The sequence below is a fragment of the Ursus maritimus genome, unplaced genomic scaffold (assembly GCF_017311325.1).
Source record: "Ursus maritimus isolate PB19 unplaced genomic scaffold, ASM1731132v1 scaffold_28, whole genome shotgun sequence".
NCBI classification, from domain to species: Eukaryota; Metazoa; Chordata; class Mammalia; order Carnivora; family Ursidae; genus Ursus; species Ursus maritimus.
The window spans coordinates 2,643,548-2,669,538 of NW_024425341.1; the positions used below are offsets into that span (position 1 = coordinate 2,643,548).

A 25,991-nucleotide genomic window follows, 5' to 3' on the forward strand; every position below is an offset into this window, starting at 1 on the left:
TCAGGGCTGGGGAGCAGGGGGAGAGCTGGTAGGGGGTTTGGAAAGAAGAGGGAGCAGCACCCAGACTTGCTGTGCTCTCTTCCTTCGCCAGCACACAGCCTTTGCTCTACAGTGAAGCTTATATGTGAGGCGATGGAGGACTGGTAACCCGAATGGCTGCTGAGGGGCTGGAATTAAAATGCCTCCAGCGAGCCAGAGAGAAAGCGTCCTTTCTGGTTTCTATGGCCCTGGGACTGAACTGGACTCGTGAATGGTCTCACTCCGTTATTAATAACAGGAGCTTACTCTTTCTTGCTCCTGCAGGGTGTATGTGTGAGTGTGCGTGAGTGTGCGTGTGCGTGTGTGCTTGTGTGAGTGTGCGTGAGTGTGTGTGCATGTGTGTGCTTGTGTGCGTGCGTGTGCTTGTGTGTGTGCGTGTATGTGTGCTTGTGTGCGTGCATGTGTGAGTGTGCGTGAGTGTGTGCATGTGTGTGTGCATGTGTGCGTGTGTGTATAGATTTATGTTTGGGAGCAGAAGGAATTAACTTTGTAGAATGGGTCAGAAAAATGCTACTTTCATGTTAGACCATAACTGTCATTAATTTGCAGTCCTTTTTAACCTAAATGTTCTTTTAGAGACCTTTTAATTTTATTTATTTTTAAGTTACGAGGAGGGTGAGGAGAGTTTGCCTCTTCTTACTTCTTTGCTTTGACGCTCCAATCATCCGGCTTCACGGGGGCCCAGCCTCCGTACAACTCCAGCCCGGGCCCAGGACGGGTCTAGCCTTGCATCCTTGCTCTCGAGGGAACGACGCTACGTCGACACCAGCCAAGGGCAGGGTTGACTTGCGAAAATACCAGATGTGAGCCTCATGCTTTTGTAGGATGAACTTGACGAAAGCGTTTTCACCATGAGTTCGGTCTTCATTCCTGGCCTCTGGAGGTTTTATCTGAGAATTTCCACTTTCGCACAGAAACACCAAAGGTTGTGGGGGTGGGGGGCGATCACAGAATTTACAAAATAGGAAGTGATCTGAAAATCAGCACATACTGTGTGAGATATGGTTGCTGACCTTTAGGGCTTCCATTAATTCCGGGAACCTAAGACCAATTCTCCAAGTTATTAGAAAGGACAAGACAATATATCAAGCACGGAATTATGCAATCTGTATGACAAAGACAGAACATATCCACAGGAACGAAATTAGTACAGACTGCAGTGATTAAGCAAGGCTTTGCAGGGCAGGGAATTGAGAGGCACAGCATGCCTGGGATACAGAGACAAGAATGAGAGTGATGTGTTTATTGTTACAGCAACGCTTGAAAAAATGACGGGATACAGACTATTATACATGGTGTAAATCCAATTTGGGGAAAATATGTTTTATTCATATGCAAAGAAAAAAGACTCCAAGCAAATGTATCAAAATATAAAAAATGTTTATCACATGGCAAAGGGATTTATGGGTAATTTTCAGTTTCTTTTTTTTCACTTGGTATCTTCTGCTTACGATGAAATGATTTATTAGTATAACCAGGCAAAAAAGCAAAGCCATTGTTGCTTATTAAGAGAGGGATGTGCTCAGGTGCTGGTGAGACACTGAGATTGCAGCTGCCCTGGGGACCGTGTGCCTGGGAAGCTACACATGCCAGTGCTGCGCCGACTTGGAAGCCTGGAGAGACGGCTCCGGGCAGCAGGAGGACAGGGCCAGTGAGCCTGGTGGGCTCTGCAGTGGAGCCCCGTCCAGCACCAGTGAGTAGGGGGATCTGGGGAGGAAGGGCCTGGCTCAGAGGCTCTTACAAGAGTGAATGATTCAGATCCATGGGAATGAGACCCTGGGCCCCAGGTGGGTCACAGACAGGGAGAGGGGCCAGAGAAACCTGTCCTGGAAAAATAGGGCAATCACACAGGCAGGAAAGGGAAGACAAAGAATCTAACCAGGGACATCTTGGGGCCCTGAGAGGCCCTGAAGTGACCTTTCCTATCTCTAGGATTGGATGCCCTCCATCAGCACGTGGCGAGAGTCCCCAAGCTGGCAGGCCTCTTTGGAGGGGGACTTTGAGGGATCAGTTGCTGACCTCCTGTGTATATTCACTAGTGGATAGGATCAGGAGGGAGGCGGAAATGAGATCCCACGACTGTCCGAAGTCTCCACCTATAGAGGTGAGGCTGTTCTCCAGGGCCGAGTTATCTACGAAGCTCACCTCAGCCAGTAGGACCCGGTTCTCAGAGGCAGCTGCTTCATGGGGGGACCCGAGTATGGGGAGTTGCGTCAAGAGGGGACCCTGCTGAGCATTGCATGGGTATTTCCAGGTATGAAAGAGGAACCTTGGCCACATTTCGCTTAGGGCAGGCTCAGTACTAACACCACTGCTCACCTGACTGGGATACATTTGCTCTGCCAAGACACACCTGTCCAAAGACCTAAGAAACACTGCATTTTCACGGGTAAAAACACTCTGACTTCCGTACAGTGGGTGCTGAAGGACAGTTCTGCCCAGCATGTAGGCGTGCAATCAATGAGCGTCCTTGGCATGAGTGTGATCAAAGTGAAAGGGTGACCCGGAGACCGGTCCGGGGGTGGGGGGCGGGCAGCAGGGGCCGGAGGAGCTTTGCAACTTACCAACAATCGCAGTGAAAGATGAAGAGAGTAGTGATGGTTCATAGTCATAGAAGTTTTCTTGTTTACGTAATCCAAAGGACAAGAAAACCATGACCTGGAAAATCTTTTTAACCAGAGGCCTGTGTGACAGAAAACTGGAAGGGTCGAACAGTCGCATTGGGTTACTCCACTGGTCATTTGTGAAACTGGCCTCACTTCCTTGCTGCATCCACTGTCACCAAGGGGAGGCAAGAAGGGAGGCCCACAAAGCCCTCAGCCTTGAGGAGACGCAGCCTGCGAGGGGAACGCAGGCCCCAGGAGCCAGATGGAAGAGTCTGGAGCCAGCCTTCCGCACTTAGCAGCTGTGTGTGGATAGAGCTGGGAAGGCTAGCAATCTCTTCAGCACAAACTCCTACACAGATGCCTCGATAACCGAGCTCCCTTGGATGGGATTCAGGAGCTCTACGTGGAATGCTGTTGTCTAGAAAATAAGACCCGGGAAGGTAGTGTTGAATTTCCGCCTTTCCAACACATTCCAGCCGATTTCTCGGAGGGAGAACTCAGGCATTTCTGCCATGGCTTTACACCCCACTTCCAGAATCACAGTATCCGTCATCGCTCTGCCTGCTAACAGATCGCTGAGTTTTCTGTGGAAACAGTGAAATGAAAGCAGTAAGAATTTGCAAGCCTGAAAATGATTTTGTGAAGGAATCATTTTTCATGTAGTTTGTGCTGACATCTTTCTAGGACTGGGAAGGGAAGGGATTTTCTTTTATATTACAATTAATCATTACACAAAAAGCATAGTAGGCACTTCATACATATTTGTTGCATGGATGAGTTAATGAACCAAAGGAATACTAATAATGTAATAATAAGACATAGTTATTTTTTTAAGACTTTATTTATTTGAAAGTGAGCACGCATGAGTGGGGGCGGGGCGTGGTGGTGGTGGAGCTGAGGGAGAAGCAGACTTCCTGCTGAGCCGAGAACCTGAATTGGGGCTTGATCCCAGAACCCCAAGATCATGACCTGAGCCGAAGGAGGCGTGCTTAACTGACTGAGCCACCCAGGGACCCCAAGACATAGTTTTTAAGTTTAAAAATACTCAAAATGATACTCTAGTCGGCTAAAGGATACATACGTGTGTTATAAAGGTGTATAGAAGTGTGTGGAGTGATAAATACCAAATTAATATAATTGAGTTGGGAGGGAGGTGCAGAGGGTAGATTTAACTGTTTGCCGTGTTTTATTTCTTGAGCTGAGTGTCAGATACACAGCTGTGCTCTGCATTTTTCTTTATCCTTTTCTGCAAGTCTTAAACATTGCATGATACATTTTAAGTTTAAATAAAACTGCATTTAAAAAATATCTCTAATATAAAGATCGCTTCACCCAAGGAAAAAGTGGAGGGCGGAAAAGTTGGGTTAATATGCCTGTTTCCTCCCTAAGTTGGGCGCTTTTTTTCTCATGTTGCTCATTAACACCCACTCCCTTTCTTATCTACACCAACCGTTCTCTCTCCCTAGATTGTCCCTTCCAGCGTTTCTAAGTAATTATATCTTCAACTACCGGCTAGAAGAAAAATACTTCCATGCGTCAATATGGAGGCTCTTGATGAGCTCCAAGTGACTTTATTTCTTGTAGTCACGACCTTCTAAGTAAGAGTGTGCACCCTACAGGAGAGGAGATAAACGTTGGCTGGACACCAATTCTGTGCCCGCATTCCATTCATTCCACATATCACCTCATAATCCTCTAACAGCCCGAAATATAGGTAGTAGCTTTCCTCTATGATCTGAGCAATGGAGGCTCGGTGTGACTCAGCAACTGGCCCACCATTAGGCGGCCACGGGAATCTGTGGCAGCAAGGGGCTCCCACCCAGACGGCCCTGTCCCTTCCATGCTCTTGCTCTGTGCTCCCAGTCAATGTGTGACCAGTGACACACATTTGGGAGGTGCTTGGAGAACTAAGAATAGAAGCTCCAGAGGGCAGTGCCCTATGGGGAATTGGTTCATGACCCTGGTGGTAAGCTCTGGTCCTGTGGTCTCCAAAGTGGGGTCCATGTACCCCCGCACTCTGCAAGAAGATGTGGCAAGACAATAGCTCACCCTTTTAAAAATTTCTAGTTCATTGTGTTTTATAATGTATATAACATGTTGTTGCAGTATTACTTGTATATGATTTATAGATAAATAAGTATCCAAATGTTGAAGGTTTATGCTCAAAAATATTTTTATTGATGAGAGTGTATAATTTAAAAAGTTTGGAGACTTCGTAGAGTCTGCTCAACTGAACTGATCCACCTTGTTTGGGACCAGCCGTTCGGTTAGTACCCAAGTGTTGAATGGGCTCAGGTCTCCTTGCCTGGAGCAGGTCCTTCCCGTGCCCAGTAAACGGGCACGCGGCCACGGAGACACTCTTGGGAATAATGGTGAAGACTTGAAGAACGGCAGAGGGGACTGGAAGCAGGTAGATGTCTCACTTTTCATGAAAGCAGATTTCACAAGGCCAAATTCCTGAAAAAAAAATTTAGAATGGATTATTAAACAGATGGTATATGGCCAGTTAGGGGAAAATCCTGGTCTCTGGCAGCTAGCATGGGTTCACCAGGAATGAGTCCTGTCTAAATAAACTCATTTACTTTATAATACTCAACAATAATTTATTGGGAGAAATCATTCATTCATTCATTCATTCATTTTTTTCATGCGTGCATACATTCATGGTCCACGTGAGAGGTAATCCCCGAGCATCTATTATGTTTAAAGCCCTGTGCTTGGATGACATCTAGCGATGGATATATTGCAATCTGTGTCCCCAGAGAGCTCTCCTTTTAATAAAGGAGACAAACATGTACACACATAACAACAAGAAAATAAAGTATTTCTTAAATGCCACATGGTGGTTATATCATAAACAAAGTGATTATATTACCAACAAATGTGCCCAGCATTCAGCAAAAGGAGAATACTGTAGGGACCGTGACTCCTGACAGCAAGACCAGCCATTTCAGCAAGGAAAGAAAACATTAGAGCTCTCCATATATTTACTTTTTAATACAAAATTTTGATTTTCTATTTTGGATGTTTTATATCGGTAGAGCCTCTGCTAACGTCGTTGAAGACATTTGGGTCATATGATTGTAGTTAGGTGACTTGAACAACCTAACTAGTTGAGCAGCTCCACTCAAAGTGGGCTAGTTAATGGAGCAAGATCAGCCCACGAGACAAACGGTCCTCAGCCGCAGGCTATGTAACCTTCCAGTGTTCCGTTTGCAGACCTAGCAGGCATATTCACTGAACTCTTGGGGCAGGTGGGGCATTACATGTATTCAGACGTACAGAGATCACAATTGCTCTCTCGAATGTTGCGTCAGGACGTCCAGATGAAAGACCCTGAGAAGCGTGGACGGATTAACAGCCCCCTTGGAGAAAACGAAGTCTCATAATAACGGCTGCATTTACTGAGCACCTACTATGCACAGGCGCCCTGGGGAGCGCTGGCCACGCGCGATCTCTTTTGGTCCTTACAGAAGCCCCATGAGGTGGACACTGTGCTTATTCCCACTCTGGACACTACCTGGGCTTGGGGCCCGGAAGGGAGGCAGTCTGAGTGATGTGGGGATTAACGCTGGGAAGAAGGTGGTGGTGGGCAGAGGAGGGACCTTCTGAGCCTCTGGGACACGCTGTTCTGGGAGGTCAAGGAGGGGTGGCCCACTCCCTGTCGGGGATGTCCGAAGAAGGATTCGGGCACTCGATGACCTTTAAGGTCTGTCTGCACTTTGGGTTCTATGAGCCCCTGTGAAGTGAAGCACCCGCAGTCCGCAGCCTGTAGACAGTGGGTGTGCGGGCCATTAAAAACGCCACTGATCTGGCTTCGGGGCAGCCTCTGTGGAGAAGCTACAGATGGCTTCCCTGTGGAAACCCAGCTCCTGTCCGGGCAGGCCAGATCCCTGACCGAGGGGAAGGGAGGAGTGAGTGCGAGCCGCCAGGCCTGAGATTTACCTTTCCGAGGAGAATGAAAAAGAGCCTTCTGCCTTTATACCTTCGACCGTGAAGCTTTAGATTCACTGTGTATTCAGCTGAATTGTGAACATTCAGCCTTTGTCAGGATGACTGACTTCCTCCCCAAACACTGCCTAGTTTAGGAAATGTCGGACTGTCAATAAATCAGACCGTCCGGCCACATCTGAAAGCATAAGCTGAAGATTTCAGGAGATGCCCTTCGGGTTGCAGAATGATCCGGAGACAGAATATTCAGCTTTTTTTTTTTTTTTTTTTAAGATTTATTTATTATTTGAGAGAGAGTGCGTGCACGGGAGCATGGGGTGGGGGGAGGCGTAGAGGGAGAAGGAGACCCTCCGGCAGAACCGCCCAGCGCAGAGTGTCACTGGGGACTCGTGCTAGTCGGGGCTGGACTGCAGGACCCCGAGATCATGACCTGAGCGGAAATCAAGAGTCTGGACGCCTAACCTACTGAGCCACCCAGGCGCCCCCCAGAACATTCAGCTTTAAACATCATCATCATTCGATCAGAGGTAATGCTAGAATTTTAGGAAACCCAAAGTGAAATTCTCTTTCTCCCTCTCTCTCTCTGTCTCTCTCTTTTCCTTCCTCCTCATCTCTAACCACCCCGCCAACCTCCCCATTCATCAGATACCGTGTAGGAGAATACCAGTGATCAATTAACCCTCAACAACATGACTAATTTGTGTTCACCAAGTTGAAGGAGCAGTGCGGTGGGGGAGTCTAGGATTTAGTCAGAAGACCGGACTCCAGCCTCAGTCACTAATTAGCTGTAGGACCATGGGCAACTCAGTATGCTGTTCTGAGTTGCAGTGTCTCCCTTTGTAAAACAGAAATAATAATAACTTGTAATGATAATAAAAATCCCGGGATTGTTTTGAGTATTACGCATCATAGTGTTCGTCATTATGCTCACAAACTGCAAATTGCTCTACAAATGCACATTATTACCATGATTATTGTAAGATGGAAACCTCCCGCTGGTTTGGAGGTTTTTTACAGAGGTGCGTATTTGGTGTAAATGCAATGTTTGTTTTATAGATCCTCGAAGGGTTGGGACAATTAGGTAAATAAATCTCTCTGCTAAGACAGCATGTGTAACGGTCGAACCAGGTGGTCTTTAACTGGCAATATGCACAGACAAGATACAGTATAAACTGTAAGGAATGAGATCACAGTGGGGATTAAGACGACTCCCCAGCTAAGGACAGTCTTGAAAGCGTGTCACCAGACAAGTGCAGGCCCTGGATGGAGCCACATTGGTATGGTTGCGTGGGTCTGGCTGTCCAGAGCCAGGCAAGACCAAGACAGGCGTGCAGCTGGGTCAGTGGTGTGGGCAATAATCCTGCAGGAAGAAGTCCATTTTTCAAGGAGTTCAAACCAACAAGCAAACAAATAAATGTGCACACCTAGCTGGGTGCAGAAAAGTGACATTTTTCTGGAGGAAAATTGACATAGCCCATCAAAGCCTCAAAAATGTTCATGACTTTTGACTCTAGCCAGTCTAGAAAAATATCTGGGAAAGATACTAAGGAAATCATCACATGCAAGAGCACAAAGATATTAATTGTAACATTGTTTAAATAGGCAAAAAAAAGGGGGGGTGAAGAATCTAAGTGTTTAGCAATAGGGAGTGGGTTAAATGAGCTTGCAAACATCCCGAGGACACCTTACCCTGCAGGCATTAAAAGATGACACAGATGGGCACCTGGGTGGCTCAGTCCGTTTTGCCTGTGCCTTCGGCTCCTGGGATCCAGTCCCATATCGGGTTCCCTGCTCAGCAGGGAGCCTGCTTCTCCCTCTCCCTCTGCCTCTCTCCCACTGCTCATGCACTCTCTCTCACGCTCTCTCTCAAATAAATAAATATAATTTTTTTAAAAAGATGTGTATTTTTCTCATGTGAGAAAACATTTTTGATATGTTTTTAACAAAAGCAGTTTACAAAACATCATGACTCCTGTTTTTGAAACCATACATATGTTTACGTGTATTATGTGTGCACTTTTAAAAGTCTTCAGGGATAGTCACTAGAATAATAACAGCAGCTAGCATTTCCCAGGCACTGGCTGTGGGGTGGGGCTCTACACACGTGTTACCCCCACTTACTCCTCTCAGCAGCCCCTCTCCCCCACCGGAAGGAGCATCCTTATTTTCATCTCAGGGCCGAGGTAATTCAGGAAATGAGAGCTGTTAGTAAGGTGCCCGAAGGTCTTGCAGCCGCTGAGCGGCAGAACCCAGGTCTGTCCGACTCCAAAGCCCGGGTTCACGACCCTGTTTTGATATAATCTTCCAGTCACAATAGTGGTTATATTCAGACAGTGAGATGATGAGCTATTTTATCGTTTTTCCAAACTACCTGATTATTAAAAAAAAAAAAAACCAAAACCTTTTATCTTATGATAAATTCCCATTGCCTATGTATTTAAAGAAATGAGTGTGTTCCTCCCAATTGGATAGGATGGGGAAGTCAACCTGGAGAAATCTATGGATGCCCAAGGAGGTGAGTGGGCACCAGAGGCTACTGGCATTTTGGATACTGCTGAAAAAGCCCCCGGCTTATTGAATTGTTAGGCACAGGGGAATGCATAAATTAGGTCATTTATCATTCTTGGCGTATATTATCTAGAAACATGATTATTATTTCAGTTGATAATAATAAAGTGCTTTTAGATGGAGCACTTGTTGACATCCTCATAAATATCCTGTGAGGCAAGCAGAGAAGGTATCTTTGTACCCATTTTACGGATGAGGAGAACTGAGGTCCAGAAAGATTAAGTAGCAGGTCCTAGGTTCTAGAGCCTAAAGTAACAAAGGCACAGTTCAGACTGAGACCGTCTGACTCCTAGTCTAGGGCTTTTATCAGGACAAGGGGCTGTCAGGAAGAGTTCTTCTGGAGTTGAAATGACCCCATGGGAGTTTGGGTGGGACTGGAAGTTGCAGGGTGCGTGGGTAGCAGTGATGTCTGAGTTGGCGCAGCAGAGAGCCACAACTCTCTGTGCTCACTGATCCTCACCAGCCGAAGCCCCTTTGTGGGTGGGTCTGGCTACCGAGCAGATAGCTGCTGACCTGGGGACAGGCCCAACAGGCTCTTCCTCCAGAAAAGTAGTCCTTTCCCCCTCCCTTCTTCTTCTCCCCTCCCTTCTCCTCCTTCTCCCCCACCCCACTTTCTCCGGTGCTCCCCTTTCTTCTCCCTCCCCTTGTAGACACATGTAGGGAAGGGACTTCAATGACATAAATCTGAGTTTCTTCAGCAAGGGCCCCTGGAAGACCAGTATTTTACCCTCAAATTTAAAAATAAGAGGAAGTTAATGTCCTTAGATTTCCACCTCTTACCTCAGAATCTCTTAGAGATGATCAGAGATGTTATCCGCACTTCCCCACCCCATGGCTGTCATTGTCCTCATGACCGCCCCCGCCCTCGAGTGTGACCCATCCTGGTACACAGCCAGCTCCTAACCGCCATTCCTATCAAGTTCATGAAGCCATGTGTCTGCTGTGGGATACAAGCTCCAATGTTGGCTTAGATGTTCAGTGAAAGGAGGTGAGAGAGTCAAAAGGGGTGTGGCAATGATGACTGCATTTTCCACACTGGACTCCAGCCTAAATTCAGAGAAACTACGGCCGTTCTGGAGGCAATACGCGATTGTAGTTACGGGGGAACAGCTCCAGAGTAAGACCTGGGTTCCTTCTCTAGCTCTGGGATCTTGGTAAGTACCTCTCCCGCCTCGGTGACGTCAAAACTAAAATGGGGGTTATGACAGGGCCTGCTCCAGCTACTGCTGGATTAGTAAGTGAATAATGGATGCGGAGCGTTTAGACCGTGTCTATTTTCTTTACTGTTGTGAACATGGTAACGTGCCTGGCACGTAACAGGTCCTTGGTGAGTATTGAAAGAAAGAAAGAGAGCAAGGGTGAGAGAGAGAGAAGAGGAGAGAGACTGAGGAGGGAGGTAGGAAAGAAGGGGGAAGGAAAGAAATAATGGGTGAATGAACGAATGAATGAGCACATGGTAAGTGCTTAATAAATGCTATTATTATTATTGTCAAGTATTGAATTCTACCATCCCTCCTCTTAAAAGGATAAGAAGTTCAGGGGCACGCGGGTGACTCAGTCAGTTAAGTGTCCAACTCTTGATTTCAGCTCAGGTCATGATCTCAGGGTTGTGAGATCAAGCCCCGTGTTGGGCTCCTCGCTCAGCAGGAGGTCTCTTCCTCTCCCTCTTGTCTCCCCCTGCTCATGCTCTCTCTCTTTCTCAAATAAATAAATAAATCTTTAAAAAAAGAAAAAAATAAGAAGTAGTTTTATTGATTTGAATTTGATTGACCAAATTTTTCTCATGTCTCTTGATAACGGGACTGTCCAGCTAAGAGAATGGCCAAATGTGGGCATAAACAAGGGGCTTCTGAGGCAAAGAAAGGCCTGAAAGATCCCTCAGTTGATTCATTAGCACATACAACCATCCAATGTGGAGTTGGTCTTGGTCGGCTACCCTAGAGCATTGCTTTGCTGCTCTTCCACTTTCTTTTCTTGATCCTCCTTTTTTTCACCCAGTAGTGGAAAGAGCAGGGGACTCGGGGGCCTCTGCACTGCAAAAGCCCTGGCCAATCACATTCGGCCCCAGGCCGCGGGTTCCTCTTCACACTGAGGACCCAGGGGTCCTTGTCCAGTCTCACCCTCTGGTGCCGGGGGTCTCAGCATCAGAGTCTGAGTACCTCAAGCTGCAGTTTCGAAGGACTCAGGGAGCCCCCCCAGCCCTCTCCGGAGCTCCCAAGGCCAAGACTGTTCACAGCACACTAAATGTCATGTGGCCTCTCGTTCTCTCACAGTGTAAAGAACAGGAAAAGTTCATTGATATTTACGAGATTCACGTTGCAACTAACCTTTAAGAGACGACCACTTGCGGAGTTCTGGTGTGCTGTCTAACCAGAATGTACTCCATTAACGGAAAACACGTGAAAATGCTCCGCCTTCCCGGACTGAGGCCAGGTCTTCCGTACCTCAACCAAAACAACAGATTGCAACCCCCTGAATGCAGAAGCAGCTATGACAATTCAGCTGTCTTTTCTTAAACCAGACATCATAAACAGATTTGCCAAGTGTAAAGCAACAATCCCCTGCTTGGTGAATTTTTATTTATTTTGCAAAGTATAATTATTTTTCATGAAAAATTTATCTGTGTTAATGTAAAATGGGCTTATTAGGCTATGTCCAAATGAAATAGTACATACTAGTTTTTAAAACTCTCGGTTTTAAGTTCTAACACAGTAAATATTGATAAATATCGTATTTTCAAAAAAGCTCTATGGGGTCCTCAATTATGTTTAGTCGGTAAAGGGGTCCTAAGGCCAAGAAGTTTGCGAGCCACTGTCTTAAATTTACCAGAATAAGTGGGAGTCTACCATTGGATTATGTCTTTATTTACTAAGTACCTATGATTTAACTTCTTCAAGCTTTTAATTTCTCCAACTTTTCATGGTGAAATGCTTCTTTAAAGGAATGAGATCACTTCTCTATTTTATGTTTTGCCTGAATGTAAGAATTTTGCAGCACTTTAGGCCAGCACTGACTGGATAAAGATGTATAAGTTTTAAGAGAATGAGAGCAAAGTTTTCCGAATCTGGAATATGTTCCCCAAATATCGATCTCTTAACAAACTTGTAGCCTGAATACATGTACAGCATGAAATAAAGCAAATCAGTAGCCTCCCTCCCCTATAGTCACTGTCTCTTTGAATAAGACATGAGGACTCGGTGATTTTGCAGGCAACAATGAATGCCCCTCATAGACAAACCATTGCAGACACTAGAAAAGGAAGGAAAGCTAACCCCCAGCCCATTTATGAGTTTAGTATAGCATGATAAGACAACCAAAAGATAAGAAAATAAAATAACTGGCCAATAAAATAGGTCTACAGATTCTTTGACACACTTCCTTTGACAATGTCTTCGCCCTCAAGTGTGGCCTGGATTTTAGTGGTTTGCTTCTAGCACCTAGAATGTGGTAGAAATGACGATGTGTGATGTCCAGAAGGTCATTAGAAGGCTTGTGGCTTCTGTTGTGTTCTCTTGGATCACTCTGGGGGAAGCCAGCGGCCACGTGATGAGGACATGCGAGGATGGGTCCATGAGATGAGAAATTGAGGCTTTTTGCCAATAGGCTTGTGAGGACTGCGGAAGATGACCGCAACCCTAGCTGACATCTTTTTTTTTTTTTTTTTTTAAGATTTTATTTATTTATTCGACAGAGAGAGAGACAGCCAGCGAGAGAGGGAACACAAGCAGGGGGAGTGGGAGAGGAAGAAGCAGGCTCATAGCAGAAGAGCCTGATGTGGGGCTCGATCCCAGATCGCCGGGATCACGCCCTGAGCCGAAGGCAGACGCTTAACCGCTGTGCCACCCAGGCGCCCCCCTAGCTGACATCTTGACTGCAACTTCATGAAAGACTCTGAGCCAGAGGACCCAGATAAGCTAGTCCTGAGTTGCTGATGCTCAGATGCAGTGAAGTAAGAAATTTGTGTGTATTTTAAATTCCTAAAAGTTTGGGGTAATGTGTCATGCAGCAGTTCCAAATTAATACAACCAATATGATTTATGAATGCAAAAATCCTACATAAAACCTTGCAACTCTTATTCAGTGGTGTTATATTGAAAGTACTACAGGATGGCCAAGAAGTCTCACTCAGGAATGCAAGGATAGTTTAGCATTGGAAAAATCTGTTAATGCAATGCAACACCTTCACAGAAAAAGCAAACAAAGACTTTAATTTCAACATTCGTTCCTGATTAAAAACTGCTAATAAACTGAGACTGAAAGGTACCCTCCTTAACCAATAAATGGTACCCACAAAAACCTACACAGCGACATACTTACTGATGGAGCTTTAAAAGCAGCCCCATTTAAGTCAGTGACTGGATAAATATGCTGATATCAATGCCTCCATTCAACAGTGTACTGGATGTCTTACCCAATGTAATAGGACAAGAAAAGAAAATAGGGGGTACAAAAACTGCAAAAGAAATCAAAATGTCCTCAATTGTGAGTAATAGTTGTCTGTAGAGAAAAATTAAAAGAATTATGGCCACAAACTATTAGGACTAATAAAAGAGCTGAACACAACTGCTGGCTACAAGTTCAAGATACAAAAATTAATAATATCCCTATATACTGCAATAACCAAAAATATAATCCAATAAAAGTTCTCACTTTTAACAGCATTAAAATAACCAGATCCCAAGGAATAAACCTAAAAAAAATGGGAAAGATCTTTTATGGGGAAAATTATAAAAATATAAAACATTAAAGATCTGAATGTGTATACAGATATACCTACCATGTATATACGATTGAAAGATTTGATATCATAAAGTCAATTCTCTTGACATTGATAAATGAATTCTGTGTAATTGCAATCAAAATCCCTAGGTATTTTTTTGTGTGTGGCATTTTCCCAAATGTACATGGAAGAGCAAAGGGCCAAGAGAAGTTTTGATACTTTTTTTTTTTAACATATTCAAAATACATGCTTTTTATTTAAGTGTGAAATTGATGGGCTACAAAAGAAACACTCCCAAGCTTATAATATAAACTACGAAGTAGTTTATAACTACAGTAACTAGATATGATGATTCAGTACAAGGGCTAATATTATATTAAGATCCTAAAAATGAATTTTCTAACTTATGAATCAAAAACTAAATCAATTATTTCAATGCAAGGCATAAATAGACCCCAACTCTCTTTTGTCTAGTTTTGTGTCTAAGCCAGTCTACTGATTTTCTTTATTGTTTTCTGTTTCCAATTTCATTGGTTTCTGATCTTTTAATTATTTTCTTCTTCTTGGGTTTATTATACTCTTCTTTTTCTAGTTGTTTAAAGGGAAAAGCTTTGATACTTTTAAAGAGGACTAAAGCAAGGAGGTATTAAGACTTATTACAAACAATATTAAGCTTATGATAAAGCAATAGCAATAAAGACAGTGTGATATTGGCAGCGAGACAGATGCACAGGCCAAGGGGTAACAGGAGAGAGCCCCCAATGGACCCCTGTACATGGAGCCTGCGTGTATGATGGGGATGGCACCGCACTTCAATGGAGAAAGGACAAGCTATTCAGTAAATGGTACTAGGATAATCAAGGATCTATATGGAAAAAAACAGAACTCTTAATTCACACTGTGCATATAAATAAGCCCCGTGGATTTAAAGATCTAAATATAACGCTTAAAACTATGAAATATTTATAATACAGGAAAATGTACTTATGAGCTCAGGTTAGGGAAGGAGTTCTTAAACATGACAGAAAAAGCACCAATTGCAAAGAAAATGATTGATATATTTAACTGCATTACAATCGACATCTATTAATCAAAAGATACTATTTTATTTATTTTTCAAAAGAGTCTGTTTATTTATTTATTTGAGAGAGAGAGCACATGGGGGAAGGGAAGGGGACAAGCCAACTCTGGGCGGAGCTGAGCCCAATGCAGGAGCTGAAACCAAGAGTCAGACGCCTAACCAACTGAAGCACCCAGGTGCCCCTGAAAGATACTATTTTAAAAAGGAAAGAGATGCGGGGCGCCTGGGTGGCACAGCGGTTAAGCGTCTGCCTTCGGCTCAGGGCGTGATCCCAGCGTTATGGGATCGAACCCCACATCAGGCTCCTCCGCTATGAGCCTGCTTCTTCCTCTCCCACTCCCCCTGCTTGTGTTCCCTCTCTCGCTGGCTGTCTCTATCTCTGTCGAATAAATAAATAAAAATCTTTAACAAAAAAAAAAAAAAAAAAGGAAAGAGATGCGCCACACGCTGGGAGAAGATATTTGCAATGCGCATAATTGATAAATGATCCCTATCCAGACTATATAAAGCACTCCTACAGTTCAATAAGAGAAAGACAAACAACAGAACAGAAAAATGGGCAAAGGGCTTTCGCAGAAGATGAAAAATAAGTGGCCTGTAAACATGAGAAAAGATGCCCAACCACATCAGTAATTAGAGAAATGCAAATTAAAACTGTAATGCCGCACCATTTTACACCTGCAGGTTTGACAAAAGTTTGAAAGTGTGACAAGCTGGAGGAGCACCTGTGTGCCCTGCTAGTGGGAGTACAGATTGAACAGCCAGCTTCAAAAACAACTCGGCCTTATCCAGGAAAGCTGAAGACGAATGTACAGTCCCGTTAAGGAACGTTGCTCCCGCTGGCATTCACACTAGACAAATCTTGCATGTGCAGCACGAAGCTCTTATAAGAACGCTCATAGCAGTAATGTTTTAATAGCAAAAAGCCGAAGACAGCTCAGATTCCATTAGCCGTCAAATGGATAAATAATTTGTGGTGTTTGCATACAATGGAATACCGTACAGCAGTGAAAATAAATAAACAACTCCTGGACCAATCTCAGAAACATCATGTTGCATAAAAATGCAAATAAGCTGAAGAATCTATACAGCATAGCTCCACCTACTCAAAGTCAGAAAAACACGCAAAACTAAACAATACCTACAGAAGTGGTAAAACTGTAAAGAGAAGCAAGGGAACGACAGACGGACCACACAAAGTTCAGGATGGTGTTTACATCTGTCTGGGGAGGGTGGGGACATGAGGTAGAAGGAATGAGACGAAAGACTATATGCACTACCTTCCATTTTTCAAATGTTTTTCAATGAGGATGTCTTATTAGTTTTATAATAAAAACTTATTGAAAACTTCTTCTATTGACTTATTTATCATCTTTGAACTACAGAACCTGAAACAAGAGTACTTTGAAACATTCAGCAGTTGTTGAATGCCATGCTTATCAGTCATGGAATGAGTAAGTTCCTATTAAGGAAAATCAATTAACTGATAATTAATTAATGCTAACATAGTAATATTAATTAATAGGAAGGGAAATGGATTGGTTAACTGTGAACAAAATTAAAGTGTTGATCTCAAAGCAAAATGACCGAGTTGGCCTCCAGACCCCAGATGCAGACTGCCTAGCCTGGAAACTGGCTCTCTGCCTGTTCTTAAGTAGTTTTTTGATCACTTCATTCCTCAGTTTCCTCATCTGTAAATCGGGCCTAATGAGAGTGAATCCCTCACAGGGGAATTATAAGGATTATATGAGTGGCCGTCGAGTGCTTAGAACGGCTCCTGCCACACAGTGAGCACTGGGTATAAGCTTGTATGTAACAAACAAACCAAACAGAGCAGAGGGGCTTGTGAAGGACTGGGCTGGAGGGGGTTGAATTTTCAAGGCATCCGCACAACCCCGAAATAGCCTGGGCCTGCACTTTGCGCACCAGGACGGCGTTGTGGTTCCCTTTTAGAGATTAAGAAAAGAGAAAGGTATTTTGTGGCAGAGAGCTTGTGAAAGCTCTGGAGAGCTGTCTGCTGACAAGAGAGTGACAAATATCACTTCAACGCACATCACAGAATGCACCCACCCCTAGCCTGACGGTCCCAGGAACCCTGCTCCAGGGAGGAATCCTGAGATCTCAAGCACAGTTATTTGAGACCCAGCTGCTTGCGTGCGGGTCCCATTCCCTTTAGCCTGGTTGTTTGGTTGGCCCCACAGGGGCCTGGCCATTTCCCTCCTCTATGTATCCACGGGAGAAGAACCTTGCATTGCCAAGGGGGCAGGGGGTGTTCTGGGGTTAAGTTCTGAGACACCCTAGTTCCCAGAGCGGCTCAGCTGCTGGAGCCTAGGGCTCAGGTACCTGTGAGGGACTGTCTTGCCTCAGGAAGCACCACACAAGGACCTCACAGAAAGAATCAAGCCTGCCTGACGTCTACCCTTGCCGAAGATTTGAAATGAGTTTCTGCTTACAGGGCATTTTCTAAATCGTGTTACACGCCATGTTTACTTGCTAACATTTTCTCCTCAGAGACTGGAAACTAGTCTCTCCTCTTCCCTGGATGGTGAAATGGCTTCTTGCTCTTATCACGCTGCTGGTGACAACCACGGATCCATTCCAGAAACATTTACTGAGCGCTTGCTATGTACCAACTGCCCTACGATTGATTCCTAACCCATTGCTGCACCTGACCGGGGTGCAGGCCAGCAGTCTGCATCACTGACTAGCCTAGCCCAATGGCTGTTGCCAAGGAAGACCATTTGCCCCATGGTAGAGTTGCTTGAAGTCATGTCTAACAGGACCTGCTTTTACATCTTTTGGCCTTCTGGGCCCCTTAAAAAGAAAAGCCATAGTTTGGAATTATATACTTCAACAGACATTTGTAAGGACTTGTGCTGTAATGACTGTGGTGGTTATTTTTAGTCTCGGTGAGGCCTCGAATCTGCTTTGCCCTCCCCACACCACGTCAGGGGCTGGTCTGCTTGGAGATGGCCTTGGCCTCCACTGGAGGGCTTTCCAGCTGCTGTGGAAAACAGAGCAGCCCTCGGTGGCGTTTTCCACAGCAGCTGTGCCCTCACAGCAAGCCCCCTTTGGATCTGCAGAAAAGCTCCAAAGCCAGATGGCTGCCTGTCAGGGGACCTGGACCAGTCGCAGTCTAGCGGCAGGCTGAGAGGCATGTGAGCAAGGCCGGAGGGACCCTTCCCAGGCAGGACTACTGCAGTGGTGTCCATGCGCTCTAGAAAGGAAAACGAGGATACATGGCACAGAAGCAGCAGCCCCATCCAGGCCCCAGGGAGCCTGCCGTGCAGTTCAGCTCCTTTGGGTCATCGGTCCCCTCTGGCAGCCACCAACTGCTACTCTAGGGCACAGTGTTCTCACTGGACAAAAAAGCCACTCCGGGCAGACACCGCCTCATCCCACTGTGTGAGGGACAGATGCCGTCAAAGGTGAAAGGAGCCTTCCCAAGGCAGGTCTGCAACAGCTTGGCCTGGGATGGGCCCAGCCTGGGCTCTGTGGGCAGCCCCCACCTCCTGGCAGCTGGGGTGTGGGGCGCTGCCTCGGCCCCCCTTCCTCCCTGGTTGGTGTTTGTGGTGACTCACCTCTGGTTCCCAGGAACGCTGTTATTTTTGGCCCCGATATTATTAAGGTTGTGCCCACATTCCCTGCAAATCAGCAATTAAGGAACACAGCCCCCCGCCCCGTGAAAGCATGTGAAAACCAGGGCCAGAACCACGGGTCCCTGCAGACCCAGGGCTGGTTAGCACCGAAGGCCAGAGGCTCCCCCACAGTCCTCTGCCCATGCAAGGCATGCTGCCCCCACCTGGGGCCTTCCTCTCCTCCTGGCGCCCCCTCTGGGCAGCCCCGCCTCCGGAAGACCCCGGCACCCCAAACCCGGAGGCGGGCGGGCGCTCCCCTCGCCCCTCTACGCCGCAGCTCTGTGAGGGACTGGCCGGCCTGGCTCACGGCCCCCGGGGGCTCTCGGCAGGGACTGCGTCGGCCGCTGCCGGGGGAGCGGGGCCGGGCGCTCGCGGGGGAGCGGGAGCCGGCGAGGGCGCTGCTGTAATCTGCGAGCCCCAGGCGGGCGCCTCCCCTCCGCCCGCGCGCTGAGCTCCGGGGCCGCCCGATAGCGCGCCTCTGCTGCCGATAAGGCCGTCGGAGGGCCGCGCGCTGCGGCCGCCTGCCTCCAGACGGCCCCGGCCCGGCACAGGCGCGGCGCGTCCCGCAGCCCCAGCTGCTCCCACAGCGGACCGCGACGGACCCCCGGCGGGATCCTGGTTAGGGACCGGCATGCCCTTCCCGAGGGGCTTCCTCAAAGTGAGTGCTCGAGCAGCTGCTCGAAAGGGAGGGGGGTGCTCGGGAAGGGCGAGGAGCTGGCGAGGGGCGGCGAGGAGCCGAGCTGCCTGTGTGCACACCTGCGCGCACCCCCTGGGCTCCTGGCTTTACGGTAGCGTCAGGGCTTGTTCGCTCGGTCGTTCGCTCGGTGCTGAAGGTGGCAGGCGGCCTCTGCTTGACTCAGTTAGTCCAGTTCATACGGTTTACAGCCCGAGATTTGCTGTCAAATTGAGTTCCACCTGCCTGGTTCTCTGAATTATGTTCTGTCTGCATTCGGGGTTGGGAAGGATAATCTTTGGATTATATTCCTTCTCTGGTCTATTGAGATTCTAGAAGCTTTCCTTTGAGTGTGTATTTCAGGTGTGTTTTCACAGGCCAGCGGCCCTAAAAAATAAGGACCTGTGCGAATTTGGGCTGGTCTGACAAGGGGCCTGGGTCAGCCTCATCTGGAAGGGGGCTTGCTTGTTTACTCAATGACCCACAGAAGTCAGTTACCTCATTGTCACACCTTCCCTGCTCTTGAAACACTGAACTTGGGATTTATGTTGCTAACTTACTAGAGGGAGAAAAGTCTAAGAAACAGGGGCAAAAAGCCCCAGAGTGGCTCTGGGAGCTAGGATCTGACAGATATTCTTTAAGTGGCAATGGAGCATTACAGGGGGTTACCCCATCCCACCCCCAATTCTCCTGTGATGATAGGACATATCACCATCTAGGAGCACCGCCGCTTGGCTGTTTTTAATGTGTCCTGTGTCAAGTTGTGGTTGTTGGTTTTGGTGGGGTTTCAGAGGCCAGAGGTGGACCCCAGGCCACATGCTTAGAGGGAACCTAGTGTTGTCGCTTGGGAGAGCGTCTACCCTTCTAAGCTGTGTAAAAGTGTGTGGGTACGAGGGAAACCATAGGAAGTGGGAATTCCTTTTTAGTGGTTTCACATCTTCACAATTTGCCTTCCTGATGATTGATTTTCTTCCCCGGGAGGAGGAGTGTCTGTGGGGGAACCTGGGGACTCCGGCTTTGAGCCTCACCAGCAGCAAACAGCAGCCAGGTTATGTGCACCTGAGGCTTTTCCTTCCACTGGGCAACCCTAGGCCAGAGTTTCAAACTGAGTCTAGGAGGCTGTTCATAACAGACCTCAGAGCTCGGGGAGGTGACTGCTAGTGACACAGGAGGCGTAAGAACTATCTCTAGACCCAAACAAAGACAAGCCCAGAGTCTTGCAGGAATAATGGATGGCTCCTGAACAAATGTTGAAAACGAGCATGATGACTTTCACCAAATAGCCTTGGGAGAGACACATTTGGTACGTGTGTCAGTTTCTTTCTGGCTACTGGGTCCGCTGTGCAGCTGAACATGAACACAGTAGAAAATGAGGCACGAGCATCCAAGGTTGTTTTTATAAGCAGGGTCGTAGAAACTCAGCTGATCCTGGACTTCAGGGGCCAGTCACAATCAGTTTCTAAACCCCGGTTGTCATCCCTTCCCGCAAAATGTTTTGGCCAGTGTCTTTGAAAAATCAGCTGACCTCTTTTGAAGGTAATTGAAGGGAAGCATATTGAGAAAGGCTGTTTGTTGTTGTTGTTGCTGTTGCCAAAAAAAAAAAAATAAAAGAGAGAAAGTAAGAAAGACAACAGGGTGCCTTCTAAAGGTAAAGGCACTTTGTCCTCAAGGTCTGTTCAGCGTTTACTAGACATTCATCAAGTACCCGCATCTGTCAGGCCCTGTTGTAGGCACTGGGGATATAGGCAGGGGACAGAGCAGGCGCAGATCCCTGCCCTGCGGAGCTTACACTCCAGCAGGGCAAGGAGAACGACTGGAAACAAAATAAATGAGTACTCCTTTACTGAAAGGTGAGCCGTGCAGGGGGCAGGGGGCATGCAAAGGGGATAGGAAGCCTGGGGCATTCGCTGCGTCCACAAGGCGCGCAGAGAGAGCCTCCATGAAGTTCACTTTGGCTGCTGTGTCTCAGACTTAGATTCCACATGACTGTTAGTAAGGATTACAATTTAATGTTAAGAATCTTTTTTTTTTTAAGATTTTATTTATTTATTTGACAGAGATAGAGACAGCCAGCGAGAGAGGGAACACAAGCAGGGGGAGTGGGAGAGGAAGAAGCAGGCTCCCAGCGGAGGAGCCTGATGTGGGGCTCGATCCCAGAACACCGGGATCACGCCCTGAGCCGAAGGCAGACGCCCAATGACTGCGCCACCCAGGCGCCCCTAATGTTAAGAATCTTAAACGTTAGACTTTGTTGATTACGAGAAGCTACAGATTTTTCAGTTACATTCTCACCATTGAGATGGATTACCTGTAGAATCCAAGAGAATTCGTGATACTTGGGGATACAATTATCTGTGTCAGGTTCTTCCGGGACTGAGTGGGAGGCTTTTCTTTCTGGCTGGCCCACTTGGTCGAACGACATTGTAATCAGTCCTCCGCTGCTTGTGTGGCTAGCATTTCTAATGCCAAACTGCTGGTGATGGTATTTATCCATTATGATTTTGGGGGGAGACTTTTGTAAGATGGCCAGTTAAATGGGCACTGACAAACATGACCTTGGTTAGCAGCATTCTTAAAAATAAAGAATATTGTTTTTCGTACCTGGCTTTAAAAAAAAAAGCAATTGAGCAAAGACTTGAAGGAGGTGTGAGAGAGGGCCATGAGCAACATTGGAGGAAAGAGCACATGAAAGGTCCTGAGGCAGGTGTGAGTTGGGGGAAGAACCAGAAGACCAGTGTGGGTGGGGCAGAGGGAAGAGAGCAGAGTCCGAAGGGGTGAGGTCAGAGAGGTGGTAGGAGGGAGACTGGGGAGGGGGCAGGGGTACAGAACATCTAGGGTCTTGTATACCATTGTAAGAACGTTATTTTTACCCTGAGAGAGACAACAAGCATTACACGATCTTGGGATCAGACACATGCTACGATTTGACTTCTTCCTCTGCCTCTGAGTTCCTAATGCCTCTGAAACCAAGCTCCCAGGAATGAGCTACCAAATAGAACCACCTAGGCCACCCAGTTATCACTGACCTCTGGTGCACTTGTTCTCAGCCTTTTTTTTTCTCTGGGATACACAGGGCTGGTTGTTGACATAGTTCTGCTTGATAGATTTCATGGCCATACCCGGGTATTGATAATCCCCTTCTCCCTTGCACTCTCCAATTTAATGAGAAAATAAATAGTGGCACAGATGCTCTTTACTTAAAAAATTGTCATGGGTAAAATTAAATAGGAAACAGAAGCACTACAAAATCACAATTCATATGCAGTACAGTAATGTGTAATCACAGCTGCTGACCCTTTGCTGCTTCCTTGGGACCTCCACATGGATAAAGCAGACTACGGTTCTGGAACATAAGCTGTCAGGAAAGCTTATGGGGTGTAAGCGTGTGACAGCAGAGTTGCCACAGAGGGGGAGCCTTGCATTTGCTCTAGGTTTTAAAAAGTATGAATGGTCTTCCTACAGGGCATCTTGCCTTCCAGGACCCCTCCTTTACACACAACCACGGTGATTTTGTAGAAAGGCAAGTCTCACCAATGTTGCTCCCTTGCTTTGAAACTTCAGTGGTTTGGGGCGCCTGGGTGGCTCAGTGAGTTGAGCGGCTGACTTTAGATTTCAGCTCAGGTCATGATCTCAGGGTTGTGAGATCCAGCCCTGCCTTGTATTTGGGCTCTGTGCTCAGTGGGGAGTCTGCTGGAGATTCTCCCCCTCTCTCTGCCCCAGCCCCCACTTGCACATGCACTCCCTCTCTCTCTCTCTCCCTCTCTCTCATAAATGCATAAATCGAGTCTTCAGTGGCTTCACATTCTTCAGGATAGAATCCAGACTCCTTAACAAGACCCCTCCTGCCCTGGCCTGCCCATCTTTCCCACACTGCTTCCTATCCCTGGCTCCATGGGAATTGCTTCGGGCACACCAAACAGGCCGCACTTGTACATTTTTATATGATGTTTGTAAGCTGCACCTGGGGGGCCGTGTGCTTGTCTCGTTCGCTGTTGTATCCTAGGCACGTCACGCAGAGCCTGGCAAGTAGCAGGTGCTCATGAAACGGTTGCGTTCATGAATGAGCAACAGACTACTCGCCAAAACGCCTCACGGCTGATTCCTGCTCGCTAGTTCGGTCACAAACCTGCAATCAAAAATCACTGCGCTAGCGGTTTCTATGTTGACCTTTAGGATACTCTGCTGTTGGGATTTTTTAAAAATTCACAAGATAGTTTCTCCTTCCTCGGAGCTTTCCTTGCACTTTCTTGGCACCTCCCTTAAGATCCTTCTCATTGTCTCTCTCTTTACACTATTTACACACCCAAGCCAGGGGTGGCAGGAGGAGAGCGGCAGCTCCAGCTGACTCACGTTTGAGTCGCTTCTCCTATTTTCCCTGGCATCAACCACGGTCTTGAACGTGAGGCTGAACTAGTCCGAACCATGAGCATTGACTGAGTGTTAGGAATATGTTGGGTCGTTTATTTGGAAAATAAAACAACAGGGCCTGCGAGGAGTCGGCTGTCACAGCCTAATGCCCCAGCTGGCCGAGCGACCCGCTTTCTCTGACTTGCCCAGTGTGGACTGAGGCCCATGTGACGCTGCTCAGGCCACATTCGAAGTTTGTCATCATTGTCTGACAGGCAGTGACAACCAATTAGAGATCTGGAGAGAAGCAGAATTGTTTCCTTCCCTGCCTCCCGCTCACCCTTGACCACACCGTCCCTCTGCGGCTGGCTCTCTTCTGAGTGGAGGCTGATTTATCTCCTGAATTTACTGTCAGGGTACAGGAAGGAAGGCGCATGAAGGGCGGAAGCCGTCCCACAGCTCCTGCGCCTGGCCAACCAGCTGCTGAAATCTGCTTGGAGTGGAAGGTGGGACCGGGCTGGCGGCAGCCGGCATTGCCAGAAGGGAGAGCTTGCTGAAGGGCAGATTAAGACCAACAAAAGCAGCAAACAAGCCCTGCTCTCCTACCCAGGGGCTGGCACCTGAGCGCCCTCCTGAGAAAGCTGCAGGCACTGCTTGTCACTAGGAGACAGAGGAGGCGGGGGAGGCCTGGCTGGCCCTCCCCGGGACGATATTGGTCAGAAAACTGCCTGCCCTTTCCAGGAGTGGATTGTGAAGCCTTATTTTGTGAGAGAGAGCACCTGGTTTCAATTTCTTTTGGGAAGCTAGTGCCTAGAAAAGCTGAAAAGAAGCTGGCTTTAGTCCAGTCCTGTTCTCTGATGGCCCGGCCATTGATCAGGGGTGATGATGATTTGCAGACAATGGAAATTGTCCAGCTGCTTGGAAAAGCTTTCTGGGCCGCACTCTCTTGCCCACTCTGGCAAGCTCTCCTTCCACTGGGGTGGGGTGGGGTAGGGTGGGGTCATGGTGTATACCTATGGCTTTCCTTTTCTCCAAGGCTAGGGGGTGTGTCACCTACAAGTCCCACGTCGGGGCAGGCTAATGTTTCTGTCTAGTGGTATGATTCAAAGGTACAAGTAGAATGCCCATTCTCCAAAACCATCACCCCGGGTCTGCAGTGAAGCCTGAAGTTACACCATTAGAGATTATTCTTTAGGTTCTTAAAGGGGTTTTGATCTCTAAACATCTTCTATTAAGTGCATGCACTTAAACCTTGATAATAGGATCTTGAATTGTACAGATGCAAGGAAATGATTCTTATTTGCATGGGATTAGTTGAGGATTTAGGCAAAAGCAAGGAGTGGGATTTAGGGCAGGTTCCTGGAATCGGGGCATGGAGAGGGGTGAGGTGCTGGTACAGTGGGGAGGAAGGAAGAAAAAGCTCGCTCTCTTGCTTAGGACATGGCCGGGCCTAAAATTCCTTCCCAGCAATTTGTCTATCCCGAGATCTGGATCCCAGGCAATCTACCCGTCACAATGTGGAGTGTGCAAGTCAACGAGCAATGCTGGGCTGGAAGTGACAATAGAGACTGGTGATGGAGTTGCCAGACTGAATACCCTTCTCGTGCACATGCCATCCAGGCCGTGGGGTCAGCCCCAGAGCTGGCGGGACTTCGTGGCTCCAGTGCCACAGTTGATAAAACTGTGCTCTTCCACTAGGCCTTTGCAAACGCTGTGTGGAATTGATTGACCAGGCGCTTGGGCTCTCCCTGCAATAGAAATTGACAAGAGGCCAAAGGCGAGTTCTAGGCAAGGCTTTATTGGAGTCTGTGCACAAGCAGAAGGGAGGCAACACAGTGTCCCCAGGCTGACTCCCTGAGGCAAGGTCAGGAAGAGTTTCTTAAAGAAACAGGTGGGAGGGGCGCCTGGGTGGCTCAGTCAGTTGGGCATCCCACTCTTGATTTCAGCTCAGGTCATGATCTCATGGGTCATGAGATCTAGCCCCACACTGGGCTCCAAGCTCAGCAGGGAGTCTGTTTGCGGATTCTCTCCCCTTCCCCCATCCCCGCTCACATTTTGTCTCTGGCTCTCTCTAAAATGGATAAATACATCTTTTTTTTGTTGTTTTTAAAGAAACTTAGGTGGGAAAAAGGATGATGTTTAAGCATGTAGAGGTGAGGTTTTCCTTGGCACTTGCCTACTTTAGAGATCATGCTTTTTCATACATTGCAGGTCTCATAAGCATGTGAAATCTGCACCCCTGCGCATGATTTTTAGTATTTAAATGAGGGAAAGGTAACTTGAAAGTAGTCCCGGGGTCACTGTGCACATGCTAAGGCCAGCGTGGGGGTCCATCTGCTGCAGACTGGTTTGGTCTGGATCTCACTAG

The 25,991-nt window shown here is 47.2% G+C and overlaps 1 protein-coding gene across 1 annotated transcript in view; it reads left to right on the plus strand.

Annotated features, from left to right (window-relative positions):
* The first annotated feature begins 19,124 nt into the window (after positions 1 to 19,124).
* Positions 19,125 to 25,991, plus strand: part of ANK1 (ankyrin 1) — a 130,762-nt gene continuing 123,895 nt past the window's right edge. Inside the window, exon 1 of the mRNA XM_040643221.1 lies at positions 19,125 to 19,261. Within this exon, the coding sequence (XP_040499155.1) occupies positions 19,235 to 19,261 (27 nt within the window). The 5' untranslated portion in view covers positions 19,125 to 19,234. The remainder of the gene's footprint in view (positions 19,262 to 25,991) is intronic.